The 21664-nt window shown below is 38.8% G+C and overlaps 3 protein-coding genes across 5 annotated transcripts; 1 reads left to right on the forward strand and 2 right to left on the reverse strand.

The window, feature by feature from the left end:
- The first annotated feature begins 925 nt into the window (after window positions 1–925).
- LOC115693821 (UPF0613 protein PB24D3.06c) lies at window positions 926–7509 on the forward strand. Of its 3 annotated transcripts, none has more exons than XM_056305719.1 (9): window positions 926–1315; window positions 2390–2466; window positions 2638–2743; window positions 3612–3704; window positions 3794–3859; window positions 5937–6082; window positions 6347–6455; window positions 6787–6851; window positions 7045–7509. In XM_056305719.1, exons 1-9 carry the CDS (start codon window positions 1055–1057, stop codon window positions 7100–7102), a joined length of 981 nt encoding a protein of 326 aa, XP_056161694.1. In that variant the 5' UTR covers window positions 926–1054; the 3' UTR covers window positions 7103–7509. The 3 variants fall into 3 exon arrangements, with proteins under 3 accessions (XP_056161694.1, XP_030476745.2, XP_056161696.1); XM_030620885.2 differs by having other exon boundaries at window positions 7067–7509; XM_056305721.1 differs by having other exon boundaries at window positions 7004–7176.
- Window positions 7510–13140: 5631 nt separating this feature from the next.
- Window positions 13141–15988, reverse strand: LOC115693823 (heavy metal-associated isoprenylated plant protein 32-like). Its single transcript, XM_030620888.2, has 3 exons — window positions 15623–15988; window positions 15263–15338; window positions 13141–15011 (listed from the first exon to the last, which is right to left on the reverse strand). Exons 1-3 carry the CDS (start codon window positions 15650–15652, stop codon window positions 13555–13557), a joined length of 1563 nt encoding a protein of 520 aa, XP_030476748.2. The 5' UTR covers window positions 15653–15988; the 3' UTR covers window positions 13141–13554.
- Window positions 15989–19921: 3933 nt separating this feature from the next.
- On the reverse strand, window positions 19922–21090 carry LOC115693817 (uncharacterized). Its single transcript, XM_056305645.1, has 2 exons — window positions 21031–21090; window positions 19922–20667 (listed from the first exon to the last, which is right to left on the reverse strand). Exons 1-2 carry the CDS (start codon window positions 21088–21090, stop codon window positions 20128–20130), a joined length of 600 nt encoding a protein of 199 aa, XP_056161620.1. The 3' UTR covers window positions 19922–20127.
- Window positions 21091–21664: the final 574 nt, after the last annotated feature.

Below are 21664 nucleotides of genomic sequence, written 5' to 3' on the forward strand. Positions count from 1 at the left end.
TCCAAAAAAAAAACACAAATCTTAGGTCGAGTGACAATTTTGACCCTAACTTTTTTTTATCTCATAAAAAATTATTAACTTTCACTCTTATCCCAAATCTAGCCCTCCGTTGACTTTTTGTCTGAAATCACCCTTATTTGAGAAAAAAGGTTATGGTGGTAAGCTTGGCGGATTTCGTCCATGGACGGGCGGTGGTCCACAACTTCAAATTACGACAAAACGACGAAGTCTTATCACAGAGATTCAATTTAGGTGAAGGAGATGCAAACTGTGACTTAGAGAAGAAGATAATAAATAGTGTTTTAAATCCAGTCAACAAGCTACGTGGATTTATTGCTAATGTGGAATAATCAAGTTGGATAATCAATGATTCTAAGTTGAGGGGGCCAGATTTGGGATTTAAGTGAAAGTTTGTGATTTTTTATGAAACAAAAAAAATTGGGGCTAAAATTGTCACTCAACTTAAAGTTTGTGCTTTTTTAAGAAAAAAAAAAGTTGGGGTTAGAATTGTCACTCGACTTAAAATTGGTGTTTTTTTTTTAGGAATTAGGCCCAAAAAAATGGTTAATATCATGAAAAATCCCAAATTGGTACACCCATGACAATTTTACCCTCTATTAGTTTCCGTTAAATTTTACCGTCAAATTTTTAAATTGGATGACAAGTGGCAGTTATTTGAGATCACAAATATATCGGTTTATAGTTTTTCGTGATATTAATTCAAGTTAACGGAAAGTAAATTTATCACGAATGTACTAGTTTTGAATTTTTAGTGATCAATCAATTAATTTTTAGTAAATTTGTCACGGTGGACTAGTTTGAAATTTTTCGTGATTAAAAAATTACTTTAGAATGAATTTATTATAAATGTACCAGTTTAGAATTTTCCACGATATTAATAAATAAATAAAAAACATGCCGAACTTTTTCGGTTGCTGCTTCGCTGTTACCACCTGACGACACATTTCGCTCTCAATTCTCTCTCCCTCCCTCGCATTCATCGATCGCCGCCGTAAGCCTCGGTTCGCCATGCCGTCGGACGCGAGGCCCTGACATGAACCCCGCCCTCTCCTCCACGTCCTCCCTGTCGGCCCCCTCCTCGGCGTCGGCGGCGGCGGCGGCGGCGTCGTCGTCCGCCGCCTCCTCTTCGGCGCCGACCTCCTGGTTCGCCGGCATCGTTCGCGGCCGCTCCGACAAGCCCGGCGGAGCCAGGATGTCCGGGAGCTCCGCCTCCGCCGCCGACGCCGCCGGCCCGATCAAGGGCAAGAACCAGTTCCGCGGCGTGCTCTTCAAGTACGGCACCAAACCGATTCAGGTCCGGTTCTTTCCCTTCTTGCTGTTCCGGTTCAGATCAGGTCCGTGGGAATGTTTGATTGGCTTCGTCTGGGTTGGTGATTGGATTTGAAATGTTCGTGTAGTGGAGCTAGAAGTGAATGCGCTATTGGGTGGCATCTGGAGTGGAAATGCAATTTTGACTGGAATTTGGTCTCGTTAGATTTCAGTTCTTCCTTAGCTGTTGAAGATTGTTTGTATCGCGGACCAGTGAAAGAGATTGTTTATGTTCGATGAATTAGCATGAGGATAGATGCGGTGGTGTCTTGTGAAGTACTGGAATGTGGAGGGTCTATTTCCAAATGTTTAGATGCAGTCGTGTCTTGTGAAGTAATGGAAATGGAGGGTCTATTTCCAAATGTTTTTGTTCACTGGTGGCGCATAGAATCATTAGAGTGACCAAGTGTTTCTTCGCGGTATGCTTCATTAGTTGGTTTCGAAAGTATCTGTAATTGTGAAATGCAAAAGATAGAAACTGTTCAGCTGCATACTGTTAACATTATTTGAAGATTCTACGGACTTTTGAAGAGAGAAGATATGAAAAGATATGTCTTTGGCATGAAGCAGATCGGGTGACATTACATGAAAGGTTTCTCTTTTACACTTGTGTCCAGTATTTCGAGTCTTCATGTGGATATAGTTATTATAACAGCCCTATCGAACCTCCAAATATTAGTGACAGAGCTGCAACAAAGTAGATAAAGTGAAATTACATGAGGATTTCTCTTTTGTCACAAGTGTCCTGTATTTCGAGTCTTCGTGTCAAAATGGTTGTTACAATGGCCCTAGCGAACCTCCTCAAATGAGTGATAGAGCTGCAACATATGAGCTTGCAACTTTTAAAAGAAGTGACAGTCTTACACCAAACCCAATTAACACATCCGTTCATGGCGGTACTTTTGTTCCATGTATCGCTTGAAGGCAGTTGTTGTCTAGACGCTCGCTTGAGGAAGCCTCAACCTTCAGGATATGCTTGATCATCTTAAAAGCTTCACGGCTGCTAGGTTCTCCTGTTAACGATCATAAGTTGATTTTTCTTATGCATCTCTGCATGCAGGTTGCATTTAAAACAGGTGAATACAAGCAGCAAGTCATTTTCATTGGCGGTCTCACTGATGGTTTTCTGGCGACAGAGTATGCCTTACCTTAACTGTACTATAGTTTAACTTTGTATTTTAAAAAGGATGCCATTTCTTTTTGACAGTGGTGCAATTTGATTTCTGAGAAATGTTCTTTGAAGGTTTAGGTTTGCTGTTTCCATTAATTTGTCAAATGGCTGGTGACATTGTCTGTACAAATCTACAGGTACTTGGAACCTCTTGCAATTGCTTTGGACAAGGAGAAGTGGTCACTTGTTCAGTTGCTGATGTCTTCTTCTTATTCTGGATATGGCACCTCCAGCTTGCAACAAGTAACATTTTTCTCTCTCAAAAGTGCTCTTTATTCCCATCTGCTTCTCTTGTGCTCTTTATTATTGCATTACTTCTCGCAGGAGCCATTATGAGACTCTGTATATATGAAGACCCATAGTGTCCATTAAACATATGTACACACATGAGCGTGTGCCATGTACCCATCCATTTGTTTGTGTTTAACACAATGTTTATATGCTTGTCAGCACACATGGGCTTTATGTGCTCTTGTGCAAGCTGCAGAGCCAATACAAGCAATATGCTGTGCTGCATCGATTTTTCTATAGCCTTTGGATCGTTGAATTGAGCAACATAAGTTTTCGCATTTCACTATGTTGATATGCTGTTCCTTTTCTTCTGATTGTGATGAGCTAATACCCTATCCTCATATGCTGTTGATTTTCGATCGAATATTCTTCTACTTTCCTTCTAATTAGTTTGTTAATCTTATCACTTATCGCCAATCCATGTCTGAAGCAAGTTTAGAAGTTTTTCCGTATGTTCTTGATAGTTGGGTAGGATTTATGGTTCAAGAAGAATGCAACACTGAATTCTATGGTTATCTCGGGTACCTGTCAATGTTGGAGCATTATTGAGTCTAGGTTGACCGTGTGCCTGTTTGGATCTGGAAAAAATGACACTAAATCTTTTTAGTTATTCATATACAAAGTTAGTGAAACCTTTGACAAGTTGAACACATTTCAATATGTTACTAATGCATTTGGTCAGTCTAATGGTCCTTGTTTACCAAGTTGATTTAAGCATATGATGGATGCCAAAATATTGGCATGGCTATATTCTTTTATCATATTCTTCATTTGCATAAAAAGGACTTTGCTTATGGTTCTTGAAATAACTAATTTGAAGGATGCCACGGAACTTGATCAATTAATCAGCTATTTAATCAACAAAGAAGATTCTGAAGGTGTGGTACTTCTTGGTCATAGTACTGGCTGTCAGGTTAGTGCTGATTGAGTTGTTTACTGGTTCTTTAAGTGTTACCTTCACGTAGAAATAGATTCATCCTACTTTTGTGGAAACAAAACTAGGATATTGTGCACTACATGCGTACAAATGCTGCCTGTTCGAGAGCTGTCCGCGGTGCCATCTTGCAGGTAGTTACTGATCTTTTTTATGGAAATCTTCTTTTGCTGTTAAGCTACATAGAGCTACATGAATTTGCTTGAAGTGGACACAGTAACATTCTCTCGTGGCTTGGGTGGCATGGTGATCTAGTTAATAGTTGTTTGAGCAAGTAGCTATTCCATGGCATAGTAGTGATTGGCGGTTTTCCATTTCTTTCCAATTTTCTTCTTTTCTTTAGTAGTAGCTGTTGCATGATCCAAAATTTCTATGTTTTAGCACCAAAAATTGGTTAATATCATGAGACATCTTCAGTTTCATTACCAGTCTTACCATTAATATGAACCACGTCTATCATTATACTGATTCAATCGTCATCACTTTGTATATATCCTGTCCAAATGGTGAAGCGAGCCAGATAACCTACTAAACATGAAGTGACGTCAAAATTCCGAAGTCAGTTAAATAGACAATTTGACGAGTAGCGTATGCAGCAAGTCACATTGAATACCACTTGAATGGGAACTAGCTAATTGAATAATGGATTTTGTTGCAATGCAGCAAAAATGTGTCTTCGGCAGGCACTGTGTAACGTGCTGCATCATCTTGATTGTACAATACGCCCAGACACATGACTTTTTTGAGAGTTTGAACTTGACCGAATAAAATGATGAGAGTTGAATGATTCTGCAGAGTATAGTAGTGAGAATAATTCTACCGAGTCCAGCAGTGGAAATAAAAATGGTCCAAAGTCGAATTTCGTCCCTTAATATTGTAAAAAGGGATTTTAAATCTTTGCCTATTTACATATATTAAATCAGAACATAAATCTCATATATACCAAATTTGAGAGGTGAGGACAACCTAAGAAGAAAAGACAAGTTATAAAGGAGGAACAACCTCATTCTGTTGACACCGGTACCAATGTGGGGTTAACCAGTATCGTGCGGGCATAGGCTACACAAATATCAGTTTAGATCTATGAACTTCTTAAAGATGGACCACATATCTCTTACCTAAATCACCATTGTGACTACTTGTAGTGTCCGGAAATAACTGTATTGAGCTTTTTGGAACTTTGTTCCCGCCTTTTCAGACAGTATTCTGCATGAACTTCTCTACAAAGTTCATGACATGCTTGTTTATAATCTCCAAGATACAATTTGCTAGATAGTCTGTGGAATGTAGTTTTTCTGGGATAAAATCCTGAAGAGAATTCTCCTGTGAACTTTATGCCCTGATATGCAATTGCTGATGGTCTGAACTCATTGTAGACTTTCCTTAAGGCCATTCATTTCACTGTCTAACAGGATCTGAAAAATTGCTATATGCACGACACTGATGTAAATCTGCATGTTATCCTTGTTTGCCTTTGTGTATATGGTTACATCTGCAGTAAATTTCCATCTACCATCCAAAAGTTTCCATGTCATGCTTTCATACTACTTTGGTCCTTTAATTTGATCATAATCTTTGTAATGACTCACTAAAGATGAAAGTATGCTCTTTTGATTTTGCCTGAAAGAGTTGTTAATTTATGCTCAAACTGCCATATGATGGTTTTGCTCTCATGCACTGAGTTTTTACAATCCACTGACGCTATCTAAAAGCTTGTGGCAAGTGAATACCCACTTGATCTATCTAAAAGTTACTTTTTTCATTGACTTAACACTTGCAATTTCATTCAATCACAAAAGTGAAGTGTTTTGCATATTCTGGATCATAAAAAGATAAAAGTTTTAGACTAGTGTTGATGCAGTACCTGTAGTAAGGTGGGGTTGGTTGAAGCCCGTGTTATGTAGTTCCACAGTAATAAAGTGGGATTTGTGGAAGCTTTCCTTTAGCAAGATATGGTAGCCCTCCTGAATCCATCATTTAGTAATGATGGAAAGTCTGTTCCGACAATTTAGCAGACATTTAACCTTTCTATAAACACTTGATGATAGGGTGTAGTGGAGATGCTGAAGAAACATCCCCACCTACGGTGACTCCTTGATTATATATATTTTAGAGATGCAAACATTTGGATTTATCCTTGGGCAATAGACTAAACTGCTGTCCGTGTGTGTTACTGATTATTTGTGTACTAATGCAAATTGGATATTTCAGGCCCCAGTTAGTGATCGTGAATACAAAGCAACTCTTCCAGAGACTGCTACTTTAATTGACTTAGCTTCAACCATGATAAAAGAAGGGCGAGGATCTGAGCTGATGCCCAGAGAAGCAGATGAAAGCTCTCCAATTACTGCTAACAGGTAGAGTGCCCCAATCTAAAGAAACTGGTGAATCAGTTAGGGTATGCCCGTGCTAAGCAATAATTAATGGTTGCTTAAGGTCAGTACAGACTATTCGGGGTGTCTAGGTAGTATTGCAATGTCTAATGGAGTATTACAATCTTTCTTGTTTTCTGAATTTACTTTTTCTTTTGAAAATTCACAATCCTATATTCTAAGTTTTATCTTGAAAACGTTGAATTTAGATTGCTGATGCAGCCGATTTGATCATCAATTAACTTGCAGGTACTATTCCCTCTGTGCATATATGGGTGAAGATGACATGTTCAGTTCTGATCTTACTGATGATCAGCTGAGAATGACACTTGGGCATATGTGCAACACTCCTTGCCAGGTATGGACATTGCCTTCTGGTGGTTCTCATAGGCTATTCTTTTTGCTTCACATCTCAATTTGTGATGAACATTTTGTGTGAAGTAACCTAAGTGAGTTACTATGAGGATGTTACAAACGTGTGTGACATGAAGTTTGAAGCGAGTGGCTTCTGACCATTTAGATGAAAACATAGAACTAAGAAATATTGTATAGTAAGTAGGTCAAGTGAGCTGTCATAACTAGCATGATCAGTGTCAATGAGTCTCTCTGAGACTTTGACTGCTTGTGTTTTGGTTGACTATCACAATATGCTGGTGCAATTCACAATTTACATTTCTCAAACTTTGCAGGTTATCTTTTCGATGGCTGATGAGTATGTGCCAGAGTATGTTGACAAGAAATCTTTGGTTGAAAGGTACTTGCCGAATCATTTCTCGTCTCTCACCTTTGAAACGGCAATGCTTGTCCCTTTTGCCTCATTTGAGTAATTCAAAACCTAATATATAGGTTATTGACTTGAGGTAGCTAATATGAGAATAATTTTCAATTATTGCTGATAAGAGGTAGATGATGAGGACTTTTACCATTGAAGTGGAATGGGATAACAGGGTATGTCTTCAATCAATGCAGATTGTGCAGAGCCCTGGGTGGGGCAGAAAAGGTTGAAATAGAGCATGGTAATCACTCGCTCTCTAACAGAGTTTCTGAAGCTGTCCAGGCTATTGTTGACTTTGTCAAAAGGGAGGGTCCCAAGGGTTGGGATGATCCATGGACCTAGCACGGCGCCTTTTCTACTTCCTACAACGTTTTTGCTTTACTCTCCCGTTTTTTTCCTTTTTAAGTCTCCAGGCATGTTAAATTTTTTTAATTCTTTTTTGCCTTTCTTTTTCCACATTATATTATCAATAGTTTCCATCTTGGTTTCCCTCATTCATTTATTTTCTCATTGTTAAAACTGTAAAGCAGTGAACCTTTGATTGGCTGAAGGGGTTGCCTTACAATTTCAATCATCAAGCCTGATTTTGTAGTTGTATGTTTTTAGAAAGAAATGGTCATATTATCAGGTTTGACTTTGTTTTGCTTCGACAGACCCAATTTGTGATGATCTGTTTATTTAGGAACGAATTTTCCACGACTGCATCATGCGTGTGTTTGTGTATATATAGAGAAATTAGGGACCAATAACATACTTGACTGTTTACTGGGTATTGAGATTGATATTTAGGTCTTCCATTTATTTGTCTTGTAAATCTTACTTTGATGCTATAGTAGCGGCTTGATATGGAGCAAAACTTCCTGATAATATAGGAACCTCTTGGCTAGTCTTCACGCACAATTAGCCAGCCACAAAGTTTCTGCATCCGGCTAAAATTGCCTTCCTTTGCCTATGTGCATTGATTGAAGAGTTTAGTTGTATTGTTTGCGAAGGTTCATCTTTGTAGGTGATCACATGATCCTCCCACTTTGTACTACAGGCCATCCAAAATTATACTAGCGAAAACCTAAAGAGAGTTACAGCCTCACCAATTGTTGCTCTCTGCCTCTTGTCATCACAATGAAGTTCCTCTATATCGGTAAATTGTTTACCTTTCATTTTGTCTTTATAGGACATTGTTCTGAAAAGAAGTTATCTGAGGGGATATACGATATTGTTTCTGGGTATGTCCCTGCTGTTCACAATAGTACTTAGCAGACCAGCTAAGCCAGGGCCAAAACCTAACCTAGTAGAGGCAAGAAAATCTCCAATCCATGGTAAAATAGCTAGGAAAATCAAGCTCAGCAAGAAAAGTCAAAGGTTGGGTATTGTGAGTGAACGAATCACCTTTCAGGAATTTGGGAGAACCCATAAAGAGAAGCCAATACAATCGTAAGTGGTGGTTTCAACTCCAATCGAACATGTATAGGAGGCAACTGCTCCCTTTGCTATCTTGTCCGCAAAAGTGCAAAAAACCCTAGGAAAGCTATAAAAGCAAAGGCACATGAGAAAGGAAAAGGAGTGAAAGAATGTTACATCACTTGAGGCTTTTGGTGAAAATTCTTATCCCTGGCCTTCTTCTTTTACCTTGCGAATCTGCTATCTTTTGGGGCCAAATTTCCCTTGGGAAGCTAACCATGCACGACCCCCAAACAAAACAAAAACAAAAAAGGTTAATCGCGCACATTCAAAGGTAAGATATTGAAAAGAGAGGGAAAGTTTAGTAGGGTCCCGATTGTTTTGGTCGTTAGCTAATTGAGTCTCGAATGGTTGTTGGCTAATCAAGTCTCGAAACTTTTTGAAAGAGACGCATTCGAGGCTTAATTTCATCGCAGGCAATAGTGGGTCACTAAAGAATGGGACAGTTTCGGCTTTTCACAAACTTAATTATGATTTTACCGTCATCGGTAAGTAAAACGCACGGATTTTGTTGATCATTGAGATCAAAGCTTGGCTATGATACTCAATTGAAAATTAAAACACGAAGTTTATGTGAATAGAGGGTATAGCAGGATCTTGTGCATCGATCTTTTCCGGTTTACTTAAAATCTAACTATCATTTTCCAACAAACTCTCATAATCGAGTGGCCCACTCAATTATCAACAAAATTTATGCGTGTTTATTTTCCTTGAATATGGTCGAAATCATGCTTAATTATATAGATAAGAAATCAAAAACCGGCAATCAAATGTCGCATGCAATGAGATTGTGACTTTTTTTGCGCCTCCTTCAAAAGACTTACGACTCAGATGACTGAAACAGAATAACTAGGATCCAAGCAATTGACGACTGAATATCTAGAATTTCTACTGTATTTATCCCGTGAGGAGAGCCTCGTGAAGTGAATCACCGCCTAAACAAATAAAAACATTTAATATGAGAGGGAAAAAAAAAAAAGCTAGAAGCGGCCAAAAAGTGAAATCAAGAGGGGAATATTTGCAGTGGAAGTCAGCAATGTCTAGGGACCAAGGGACAAGTCAAGAATCTCAGCGGACTGGATTACTTTTATCATAGAAGGATAGGAGCCAAAAAACTGAAATCGCCATGATCTTGTATGATTTTCTTGCCCTATGTTTTGGTTTTATTACATACATATAATATGGTCCATCTGATCTTCTTCCAAGGGGGTGTCTTCAGTTGTGGTCCATTCAGATTTTTGTGGATATCATATAGTTAAAAATAGATAATATTTGTGTCCAGAGCTATTAAAAGACAGGCAATTCTTATCTGTTTGTGAATGGTCTCTTGTGTGCAATGTTTACTATATATGTGATTTATTTACCCAACTAATTTTCCCAGGATTGTTTTCTGCAAGAAATAAGGCTTTGAGAAATATTCGTACTTATCTTCGGCATATTCAATTACCAATAACAATATCCGGCAAAAAATAATTATCATTAAGAATTTGCATTCGATCTTTACCGGAGTAAGTATCCTTTTCTATTTTGTATATTCTATATTATAAAGAGAAAATTGAAGTTTTGTAATCACTTATTTGGCCTTTATATTTATTCCTACATTGTAGAGTAGAAAGCCACTAGATAAGGACATAAGAATAATAAAAACATATAAAAAAAACTAAAAGTTTCCTTCAGTTCAAAAGATAACCATAAATCTCCTGAATCACCTAGCTTGAACGTAGCATGTGTCTCAACACTAATATGTTAATTATATATAGCTAAAGTCCAAGTGACAGAATAATCGCTTATAAACTCGTTACGTGGTACTTCACTTTACTTCTCTTATTACCTGTGGCCCATTATTAAATTGACCGGTACTCCCAAAACTTCTATAATCTAATCGAGTTCAAAATTTAAACTTCCAAAAATGGATAAAGAGAGAATATCCTCAAATAATCTTTGTCAAAAAATAGTTTCTTGGATGAAATAAATCTGATATAGTTTATTTCATTTTGCTTTATCTATTGCCTAAGAATAAAATAAATGATTTCCTTTTATTTAACTCGGCACAACTTATGTGATGACGAATGAAGTTAAGTAATACAGTTTCCATAATTCAACAAAATCGATTTAACTAATGATATAGTTTATCGCACTACATCAAAAAATTTTGCATTAACTTTAAGTCCAATATGATCGAACATATATATATATTGAATAAAAAATTATACCCTTGAAAAGTTTTTTTTGTTTTTTTGGGTCAAACCCTTGAAAAGTATTATAAAAGTAACAATCTTAAGGGGCTCTTGTCCCGAAAATTTGAAATACACAGACGAATAAAAATATAAAAATGTTGAAATTTTTATGCCCACCAATCTGGATGATCCCCAAGCAGAAGACCATGTGACTCTGCTGGGAAACCCTTGAATGCGCAGTTAATTGCAATTGCAGGTTGCATGACTGCCCGAGATATTCCCTTCAAGAATATCAACCACAAGAGGACAAAAAATTGGTAGAAATCACATAAAATAAATAAATCAAAAGCCCGATTCAGAAACCCTAGACACTTGCATTGTTATTGTTAATTTGTTGTACCAAGATATCAAAGCCCGACAACATTTGCTTCTTCTAGGTTTTATTTTTATTTGTCCTAAGTTCATCGAAAAAAGTAAGCGTTTGAGAAGTTCCTCAAACCTTGTTAGGCGCCTAATCGATCCATTCATAAGGAATGTGAGCGGAAAGTATGACTAATCGGACCTCGGAAGAGGTTATATAATCAGGATTTATCCACCTTCCACGTGACTTTTACATGGTCTAGTTTTTTATTGGTGTCACGAACAAAAGTAACTTTAAAAGTGTGTGGCTGTTCAATCGCGGTTTGGCTGAATCTATCACGTTAGCAGTAGTATTTATGAGAGAAAAGCAAGGGGAAATTTACATTCACAAGGACAATGAGTTCGTCATGCGCTTACCTCAACTCATGCTCTATATGTAGTGTTGTAGACAGATGCGGAAAAACAAATACAGAACACAGGGATTTATGTGATTCGATCACAAGGTGATCTACGTCCACGGGCGAGGCAAGACAAGATTCCACTGTAATCAAAGAGAGTACAATTTTCAGAAGTTGAAACAACGATAAAAGCTCACGGCTCACAAAACTCTCCGAAAACAAAATTCTCTCTGTACATTAATGAGAAAACCTAGCCGCGGTATAAATAGTGCTCCCCAAAAAATTTCCTCGGGGCCGTAGCCCCCGAACCCCCCGAGACATTTGTTCGCTTTCTCCAGCTCAAGTGGACCGCCATAGAGATTTGTTCGCTTGCTACGAGTTGGGCCTATCGGCCCAACCCTCCGCGTCGCGAACTAAATCTCAATTTTTTCTCCACTTTTGGGTCCCACAAAAATATGTCAGGTTGGATGATGAACCGGACCGAGTACATAAAATTCAAGACATATTTAACATGTAGTTTAGGAACCGTTTAATCGAGAGAAATTGTAAATCGGGATTACCTTAAATTTGGATGAATCGATAAAATCTAAGTCAGGTTGCTCTCGATATGTGTTATCCGATTATATCTCTCAATCCTATCTTTGATAATATGACCTTCGGTTAAGTCTAACCAAATTTTGATTTCTTTGAAAAAATCTAAGTCAAAATTGAAGTTTCTACTTATGGCCGGAAGGACTACATTGAAATATTGTGCAACAATTTAGAATTAAATTGATAAAATTAAAAAGTTTAAGACCAAACCGACATCTGTTCAATAGGTTTAGAATTAATAAGATAATTTTCACATAAATTAATATAGCGGTCTAATCCCACTCTAGTTTTGAGAGTTTTAACTACCAATTCTCTCACGAACCATCGAGCCACTTGTATACTTCCTTCTTCTAACACCGACATTGTATGCTATAATTACTCCGATAACAAAATCGCTCACCTTAAAATGCCTCACACCGTAAGCAGTGAGGTTAGGTTTATGTGGTTTGGCGCCTGCATGCACAGTGCACGTACAACCAAAGTTTTGGTTACCAAACGCATCACACCCATCAACCTCATCTCTCTCATCCCTATGCAGCCTCCCATGTGGGATTCCCTCTCTCCCACTCGCCCGGTCAAAATATTAGCACGATTTCCCTCCTCTCGGTTTCACATTTTGTGGACCCAACAAATTCACCAATCCTAACTTCACCTTCAATTGTAGTAAACAAAAATAAAATATCATTTCGCATTCATTTATATATATGTTAATACATTGGGAATTGTGTTTGAGAACTTAGATGATAATCCTACCTAGAGTTCTTCGCGGGTAAGCTCGCGGATCTGACGAGGCTGAACCTTGCCTTTGTTCAAGAATCTCATTTGCCTTGGCTCATAAAAAGTCATTAAATAATATCATCGTGTACACATATACGAAGACTCTATTTGTTTTGTGGAAAAAGAATAATTTAAAAAATATTTTTCTAAAAATAATCGATTGTATCGCTTGAAATAACTAGGCGATGAGATTTTTTTTTATTAACGACAACAATTTATATCTAAACATTTTCGTGGACAGTGAAAACATTTTCTAAATCATTCATTTTTCACGAAATAAACGAAACCTATATATTGACCATCAGATGTCGCGTTGTTTCGATGTGACGAATTTGAGCTAAATGGAAGCCTAGTCGAAGGGTGGGTTCAAAGGTTCGTATGGCAGGTTCAAGGGAGAGTTCCAGACACTCGACCGCCCCTCTAAATCGAAGCCCCGGCACCAAGGAAAGGCCGACAGCAACCCGAGTTGGTGCCCCGACCAGATAAGGCTGGGGAAAGAGATGGCCCTGCTAGAATGACATGTTGGCATTATGATCGATTGCAGGAAACATGAAGGGGTATGGAAGAGAGATCGGGAGAGAGATGGGTGCACTTTTTTACCCTAACTCCCCTTCTCCAAAAACATCTTATTCTGTTCGCAGCATATAAACATATATGAACAAACAAAAGCAAGCCCACTAAGCCTTCAAGTCCTCAAAGTTCACTAGAACTTCATCATAATTAAATCAGCTTCTGCCATTTTATGACAATGATCCCACTGACAAGCAAGCTTCAGTTAGCTTCTTCTGGTCATGGTCAAGATAAGAACCATTTCCATTGTGCACAATCCTTCATTCTTCCCACTCTCAAGCGAAAGGTCCACCTCCATCAACCGCAGAACCGCCCGCCATGGGTGGCGGCGCTCCTCTTTCGGGAGCTCCGTCACATCACATTGCAGCTTGATGTGTTCTCATCACTGAAGAAGTGGGTGTACTGATCCCCCGGTGGGGGCGGGTATGGATATGGGTACGGATAAGGGTAAGGCGGCGCGTAGTTGACTGCCGGAGGCGGCCGGGCATACATCATGGGTTGGAACCGCTCGTTGCCCATCGACCGTTGTTGATTCATTAAGGCGGCTAAGTATTGTTGTTGTTGTTGCTGTTGTTGCTGCTGCTGCTGTTGCTGCTGCTGGAGATACGGGTTGCCCGGGATGACTGCCTGTCCGGTAGCACCTTGAAAGTAAGAGCCGCCACCGGCTCCGCCAGTGGGCAGGCCCTGAACGGCCGGGATGCCGCCCATTTGACCCACGGATAAATTGCCCATTTGGCCAATCGGGATATTCATTCCGCCCATTTGCCCTAAATTTCCATTTCCCATGGCCACGCCTTTTGGTCCCCCTATGTGGAAATTACCATTGTTCATAGGGTTCAACCCTTCGTTCTTTCCGCCACTGCCGCCGCCGCCCCCTCCTCCCTTTTTGCCATTACTGTTGTTGACATTATGACCACCATTTTGACCACTCTTGTTATTAGACCCACCACCACCACCATTATTACCAGTTTTGGCATCTTGAGGCAATCCTCCACCTCCATTTTTCCCACCACCTCCACCAGCTTGATTTTGATTTCCTCCACCACCACCTTTTCCTTTCTTACCACCATTTCCACCACCACTCACCTGAGCAGGCAACGCCACACCTCCACCTCCGCCGCCGCCGCCCCCACCGCCTTTCTTCCCTCCATTTCCACCAGCATTCCCTCCCGTCTGCGCACTCATCATCTGTGGATGATTACCATTCATCATCCCATTGAACATGAAATTTTGACCCAGGAGCCCCTGCCCACTCCCCATCATGGGCTTCATTCTACTGAGATGCTGGTGTGCATCATCCAGAGCATCGTCAAACTCGTCATAATAGTCCTCATCATCGTCATCATACTCGTCATCAAAATCATCGTCACACAAATCCTCCTCAGGCAAATTGAACTTCACTGTCTTCTGGCTCTGGCCCTGGCTCTGGTCCTTGAAAGGCATCTTCAGGTCCTTGAACTGAGGCAGCTTCAGATCTTGAAACCCTTTGATCTGTTGGAGTTGCTGGAGCTGTTGCAAGTTTGGAAATTGTTGATGTTGACCTCCCTTTGGCTGGTTGTTGTTGTTGTTCCCACCCTTTTGGGCCTTGTTGTTGCCACCCACTTTGCCATTGTCGATTTGCATGTTCTTGAGCTGGTTGTTGAGATGGCTCTGGTTGTTGTTCTTGTTATTGTTGTTGGGCTTTTGAGCACCCCAAATCTCTGCATGTTTTCCTGATTTTGCCAGCTTCTTGATGAGCAAAGCTGGGTCTACATTCCCTGCAACCGTCACTTTACCCTGCTCTGAGTCTATGGTGGTTTTGAACACACCTGCAACATTTAAAAGAACAAAAAAAATGTGGTTAACGTTAAAGAAACAAGGATCTTGAAGCTAGACAGGCTGAAAAATTAATTAAATTTGGTCAAAGAGAGGAAAAAGAATTAAGAGATCCACAGAGAAGAAAGGAGACCTGCTATAGTCAATTATAACGAGCAAATTAGAAAATTGACCCTAAAAACTTCATGTAAAAACAAAAAGTGCTGAAATGAAAAGAAGCTAATGACAAGACAAGGAGCAGTACCGTCAATCTTCTGCAAGATTTTCTTGATCTTCTGCTTACATCCATCACAGTGTATGTTCACTTTCAGCACGCAGGTCTGCAGGAAAAGAAAAATAAACAAAAAGGAAATGAGCCACCAGTGAAATAACACGGAAGCTAAAAAGAACTCACCAGGACAAATGGGCACAACAAGAAAGGAAGCAATGAGAAGCAAATTGCAAAGAAAAAGGGGGGAAAAACCAAAAAAGAAGAAGAAAGAAAGCAAAGACAGTGTACAGCAGGTAAAACGAAATGCAGAGGAGCAAAATACTCGGAGAGCTCTCAAATGAACTACATTTTTGTACAGAGAAATGGTGGAGGAGGGGTAGGAAGATGAGGCACCTGGATCTTCAAAATCTCTTCTTTACTCATGACTTGGAATTAGAGCAGATGGACACAACAATGTAGGGGGGAGAGGAATGTTGCTCCACAGATCCGAGGAACAGGAGGAGCTCAACGAGAGAAAAACCCCTGCTCTTTCCTTCCGGGCTCTCGCAAGAAGCAAAGGCAAATGCGTCTGCGCGAGTGACAGAGAGAGAGAGAGAGAGAGAGGAAGGAAGGAATGGCTCTGTAGCTCGTTCGAGCAAAGAGCTTTGGAATCCAAGAAAGGCTCAGCCTCAGAGAGAAAGAGAGAGAGAGAGAGAGAGAGAGCAGTGAAGTGTGAAGTTCAAGCTTCGGTCACTCGACAGTGGAGCTGCTTTGGGGCGCGGTTAACGGGTAAAATTTGTACCAGCCACGAGCGTCTAAGCCGTAGCCATGTGGCCATTGGGGCTCGTGGCTTTGGCTTGCGGGGGCGTGTCGGTGTTGGCTTGGCTTCGAGCGACTCCTTCTGTAGTTTTTCTTTGTCCTCTTCTCTGATCGGAACTAGAGCGCATCGGTAGACAGAACCCCCAAATTTTTGTGTACACACAAGATCGATGTTTGACCCGGCGTGGAAGCCAACATGTTTGTAAGATAAGCAGTAGTCAAGCGTGCGTTCATTTGGAGCTTAATCTCTTTCGTTTCATAAACGAATTATGACCCGTTTACGAAAGACAAAACATGGTCAACAAGTCTCGATAAGATATGATTAGATGTAGGTAATGACATGTTTTATGTATTTTTAATGTCGAACACGTTAAGCGTGTCGTGCCGTGTTACTTGCTTAATTGACGGGTTGTGTTTGAGTTTTAAAAAGACGGACACGATCAATAAAAGCACCATGTTCAGATTAGGTCTTGATTTGCCCGGTGCGATTATAACATGAGGACACGAATCACTAGCCTTAAGTGTAGAACCCTATGTTACCTAGTACAGATGCACAAATGGTTGATGTGGAGGCTAATTATCGGTGGGATTAAAGAAGATGGAAAGTTGAGTCAAATGTGACACATGAAAGCTGTAAGAGAGTATAGAAAGATCGTTCAATATATAACTATGAGATATTTATTTTGGATGTACGACATATTTTTCGTTGAAGTTACTCCTACGATCTATTATTGCATAAAAATAGAGAAGTCAAAATATATGGAAGAAAATAATTTTAATTCAATAGTTAACCATATGCTATCCCGAATATTGCCTTGACCCGCATTATGGATGAATTATTCATTTAGCATATACTATGTTTGATAAGATCCACGATATTTTAATGTCGAATTATCTACACGGGCGATGTTATCTTCATGATACGATGAATAGATAATCGGAGCAAGAAAAAAGACACGAAACTCAAGGAAGACATATGATCAATGTATATAAATACGAAATAGCTACATCTTGGTAATAAGATAACTAAATATCATGTTTGACAAAAATGGCACCCTTATATTGACAATAAGCGAAACAAATTAGGAATCTATTTTTACAAATTGAAATGGTGGGTTACGGCGTGGATGCGATTTCTCCTAACAGAATAATGACAAGGCAAGCTCAACCTGATCACCTAATCAGTCGAGCAAATCGATCAAGATGGAAAATTACCTCAAATCGGGTTTAACTACAACTTTGTCATTACAAATTCATTATTTCGCAGCATATTTCTTTTTACGTACACTTATCGTAAAATTCAAGATAAAATCGACAATTTGTGCATGACGAATATTCTTCTTAATGAATCGCATCTCGTGCATTCATTACTCAACAACACACCGTGATCTCAAATGTCTTTGTAGAATCAGATCATGACGATCCTACGAATTACACAATTCAACTCAAACGCGGCCTCAAAAGGTAAATTTGGGCTACTAAGGGTGCGTTTGATAACTATTTTGTTTTCGGAAACAATTTCTACTCAGAAATGATTCTTTTTTATTCTGTGCCCAAAAACAATTTCTGAGTATTTGAAGGCGTTTGGTAACTGCTCAAAATTTCTATTCGTAGAATATAAAAAGAACATAAATGCGTTTGGTAACTGTACAAAATTTCTATTCCAAATTTTTTTCAAGTGTTTTTTTAAACTTGGTATTTAATTCAGATGGAGCACTCACCAATTTATTTTTTTCTTGTAAGTGAAGGAAACATGATGAACATGGTGATATGTATATACTTGGCATATACATGGTGATATGTATAAACATGGTATATAATTGGTATAAACTCTTCCTTCTATCACTTCTATCAGTGCTCTATCTCAATTTGAAGTACATACTGTGTTTTTTCTAGTGCTTTTATAATGGCCGTAACTCTTTCTCTTATTGCTACACTGCATTGCACATGCATGAATTGTCAGTGAAGAATTTTTTACGAAAAGAAATGATAATTATTTGACAATGCAAGATAAGGTTCATTTTTCAGCAGTTTGCCCAGTAGGGAAGTCATTGCACACAGTTTGCCAAATGTCTTCTTTGGAAAGTTGGACGTAAACATTGATTCTTACATAAACATGCGCAGCACTTTAAAAAATTCCAAGTGCACACCAGATATGCCATGAGCAGAGGAAGCTGAATAAGTAAATTTGGAGTACCAAATGAACTACTCTCATCTCATGGTGATATGTATAAACATGGTGATATATATACAAGAAATGCCACTAAAATTCATTGCTTCGTGCTTAAGTGTACAACCTAAAGGTCGTACTTAAACAAGTCAGCAAACAAGAGAGGCACTCAAAAACTCAAGACACATAAGGATCCTCTCCCATTGTCATCTAGTATTTAAAAATAATATTACAAAAGTCGGAAACACAATATCATGGAATCTCGGGCATATTGTAATCCCTTGCCATTTTATTTGCAATACTTTTTCTAAGAATGTTTATCTCAGATGCTTGCTCATGTGATGTATCATCTGCAACCTCCACTTTTCTAGCTCCAAACGGGTACTCCGGATCTCCATAAAAGGAAATGTTTTTGTCCATCCTGTTCTAGTCATGAATGTAATTATGGAGAGCACAACATGCAATTACAATAAGTGCTTGCTTTTTAATTGTAAATGGAGGCATGTGTCTTAAAATGGTGAAGCGATTCTTTAATGCCTCAAATGACCTCTAATGACATTCTTCAGTAAAGAGTGCCTATGGTTAAACAATTCTCTTGATGTTCTTGGCCGTCTCCCACGCCCCCTATAATTGTTCAAATGATACCGTTCACCTTTAAACGGAGTTAAAAATCTCGGAAGTTTTGCATAACCAAAATCTACCACGTAGTATTTGCCTATAACATGGTATATATAAATTTGTTATGATATGCAACCATAATACAATCATAAAGAAAGTTTCTTCTTATAGACAGAACAAATACCTAAAGGTGGTCGAGGAAATTGCAGTCGAGGAGTCTCGAGTGCTGCCGAAAGCACCTGACAATCGTTGGCTGATCCTTCCCACCCAGAATACACGAAAGTAAACTTCATATCAAATGAATAAACACACAGCACATTCTGGGTGATGTTCTCTTTCTTGCCTCTAAATGGGACCTGCTGAGATACAGGGACGGAAGCATTGATATGGGTGCCATCAATAGCACCTACGCAACCCTGTGCATTTATGAAAATCTAATGTTATACAAGATTATCAACTACATGTATTTGATAGTATAAACTCTAAAAATAAAAATCATACCATGAAGTATCGTTTATAATTATGATTCATAAGAATTTCCTGTGGGACAACATCAAAGGACGATGATTTGATAACCTCTTTTGAGAGTTTGAGAATTGCTTTCAACACTATATTAAAATACTTGCTAATTGTTTTTCCTAAACGTTGGAATCTCTACAATAAATCTCTATTGGAGTTATTGTGACAAACCATAAATAAGAAGATCATAACCTATTCATCTATTCTAACATACCGACTATCTTTCAACCAACCTTTTGCCCTCATTAATTCACTTAGGTTCAAAAAAACATGTCTTTCCATCCTAAAGGCTTCATATATTCTATTCGAATGTCCACAAACAATCTCCCTTTTCCATTCGGATCCTGGTAGCTTACTATCCCTAATAGGTTCTTTCGTATGCATTGACATGTCCTCCGCAACGATGCACAACCATGCTATCAATATGTGAAAATCATCATCATTTAAGAATTGTTCATTTGGATCTACCTGCCAATTAGACACATTATTTGATCTCCCTTCCATAGTACCTATATCATCACACAAATACAAGAACATCAATATAGATATCTATAAAAAAAATCCAATAACAACCGATAACATAAGTCGTAGAGTGAAAGCAAACCAAATATATAAATAGCACCCAAGCAGTTTGTCGTACCCATGGCACCACAAAAGTACAAGAGTCTCGAGATCAAAATCTCTAAAAACCAAATATCAATTACTAATATAAGTCATACAATCAAATGAAACCCCATGCAATCCACATTACATTTCCCAACATCTACTAAAGAGATTGAAGAAGTGCATTTTTCTATTCAGCTGTGGTTTTGATGAAAGCCTCCCTCCATGTGGCACTAACATATGCTCGTTTCACTACTTTGCTGTAAAGATTTGGTCCCAACTCAGGCATACTAAGTAGGCCATCAATGACAGCAGATACGGAGAAGGGGTCCACGGGTGGTGGTGTGACCTGTGAGGTGGCAGAGCCACTCACAGATTGACTTGCCTTAGGTTTGATCAGCTCCTGTATAGCTTTGCAAGTGTCAGCAATGCAAAATGAGGTACTCTTTCTTCTCCTCTTGGCATTTGGAGTCCTATCTAATTTGTGCTTGTCATGAACTGGAGCTGTAGTATTGTCGGATGTAAAGATTGTCTCATCAATGTAGTGCTCACTTAAGTCCTCTGGATCACCGTCTGCATCACCACCATTGTCACCTTCCTTTGACATCGTCAAATCTTCGGCATTTCCTGTGGCATGATCCCCGGTAGCATATGTTCCACCAAATACAATACACAGCTCGGGATACTGGGAAAATTCATCCTTCTTGAATTTTGTCCACTCACTATTTTCCTTTAATTTTCACAATAATGACATATGTCAACCACATAATCAAACATTTTAAAACTTACATCTACAATGACATCAAAATAATCAAAAGTTAAAAGATACCTTGATGTAAGATTCCCAAATAGTTGAATTGTCGACAACTTATGTTTTATTCACATTATCCCAGTCAAATTCGGATTGCAAAAGAAGCTTCTTAAAACTACCATACTGTTTTCTCAGTTTGTTCACCTTGAACTTCAACTGAAGTAGGGTATATTGGTATTATGTTTGTTTAATAAATTCAGCCTGTATTTTATTCCACCCAGCTTTGTTGTAAGTATAAGAGGTGCGATTTCCCTTTTTGACCTCCTCAACCAACAAACTTACAAACAGGTTGGTTAAAGGCTCGGTCCACTTTGCATTGAATATCTCTTTCTCAGATGCCATGTAACCTTGATAAGTTGAGAATCATATGAATTATGCGTTAAATCAATCACATAGTCATGTAGAAGTTACCAGCAATACACGCAACCATTCTCAAGAGAAGCAACAGCACGAGCAAATTTGGAAAATACAATCTCAAACTACAATTCGAGCTAAATAAAGAAGCATATGTTCTGGCAAAGCTAAAGGCACAAAGAAGGGGAAAAGGAAAATGGCATAGGGATACATCATAGTCAAAACCAAAATCAGAATCTGTAAAACCAAAATTGTAATGTCTAGAATATAACCCAGAAGAAAGAGCTTGGGATAAGAAGAATGAAGAAACTTTGGGCACGCATAAGAGGAAAACTATTGTGGGAGAGCAATGATCTCTGAATCTACTTCGGTCTTCCAAGAGGTGGAAATGAATCCATTTAGATGGATGAGAACAAAAATATAAGAAACCAGACATCCCATGCCTGATCGTGAAAGATTCTCAATCCAAGGATTCAACCCAAAATCTACCTACCTAAAAATTTCTCAGCCCTGACTAACAAAGAAGACGCAACTGGACATGAAAAATACAAATTATACTTTG

Source organism: Syzygium oleosum, unplaced genomic scaffold, assembly GCF_021117445.2.
Source record: "Syzygium oleosum isolate NSW1041296 unplaced genomic scaffold, Sole_v2.1 Sole_v2.38, whole genome shotgun sequence".
Lineage (NCBI taxonomy): Eukaryota > Viridiplantae > Streptophyta > Magnoliopsida > Myrtales > Myrtaceae > Syzygium > Syzygium oleosum.

Coding starts and splice junctions, on each gene's coding strand:
- LOC115693821 (XM_030620885.2), top strand. CDS start 1,055: ATGAACCCCGCCCTCTCCTCCACGTCCTCCCTGTCGGCCCCCTCCTCG. Junction 1,316..2,389: donor ACGGCACCAAACCGATTCAG/GTCCGGTTCTTT, acceptor CTCTGCATGCAG/GTTGCATTTAAAACAGGTGA. Junction 2,467..2,637: donor GATGGTTTTCTGGCGACAGA/GTATGCCTTACC, acceptor ACAAATCTACAG/GTACTTGGAACCTCTTGCAA.
- LOC115693823 (XM_030620888.2), bottom strand. CDS start 15,652: ATGAGTAAAGAAGAGATTTTGAAGATCCAG. Junction 15,339..15,622: donor AAGAGATTTTGAAGATCCAG/GTGCCTCATCTT, acceptor CTTTTCCTGCAG/ACCTGCGTGCTGAAAGTGAA. Junction 15,012..15,262: donor AATCTTGCAGAAGATTGACG/GTACTGCTCCTT, acceptor TAAATGTTGCAG/GTGTGTTCAAAACCACCATA.
- LOC115693817 (XM_056305645.1), bottom strand. CDS start 21,090: ATGGCATCTGAGAAAGAGATATTCAATGCAAAGTGGACCGAGCCTTTA. Junction 20,668..21,030: donor AGCCTTTAACCAACCTGTTT/GTAAGTTTGTTG, acceptor TGAAAATTAAAG/GAAAATAGTGAGTGGACAAA.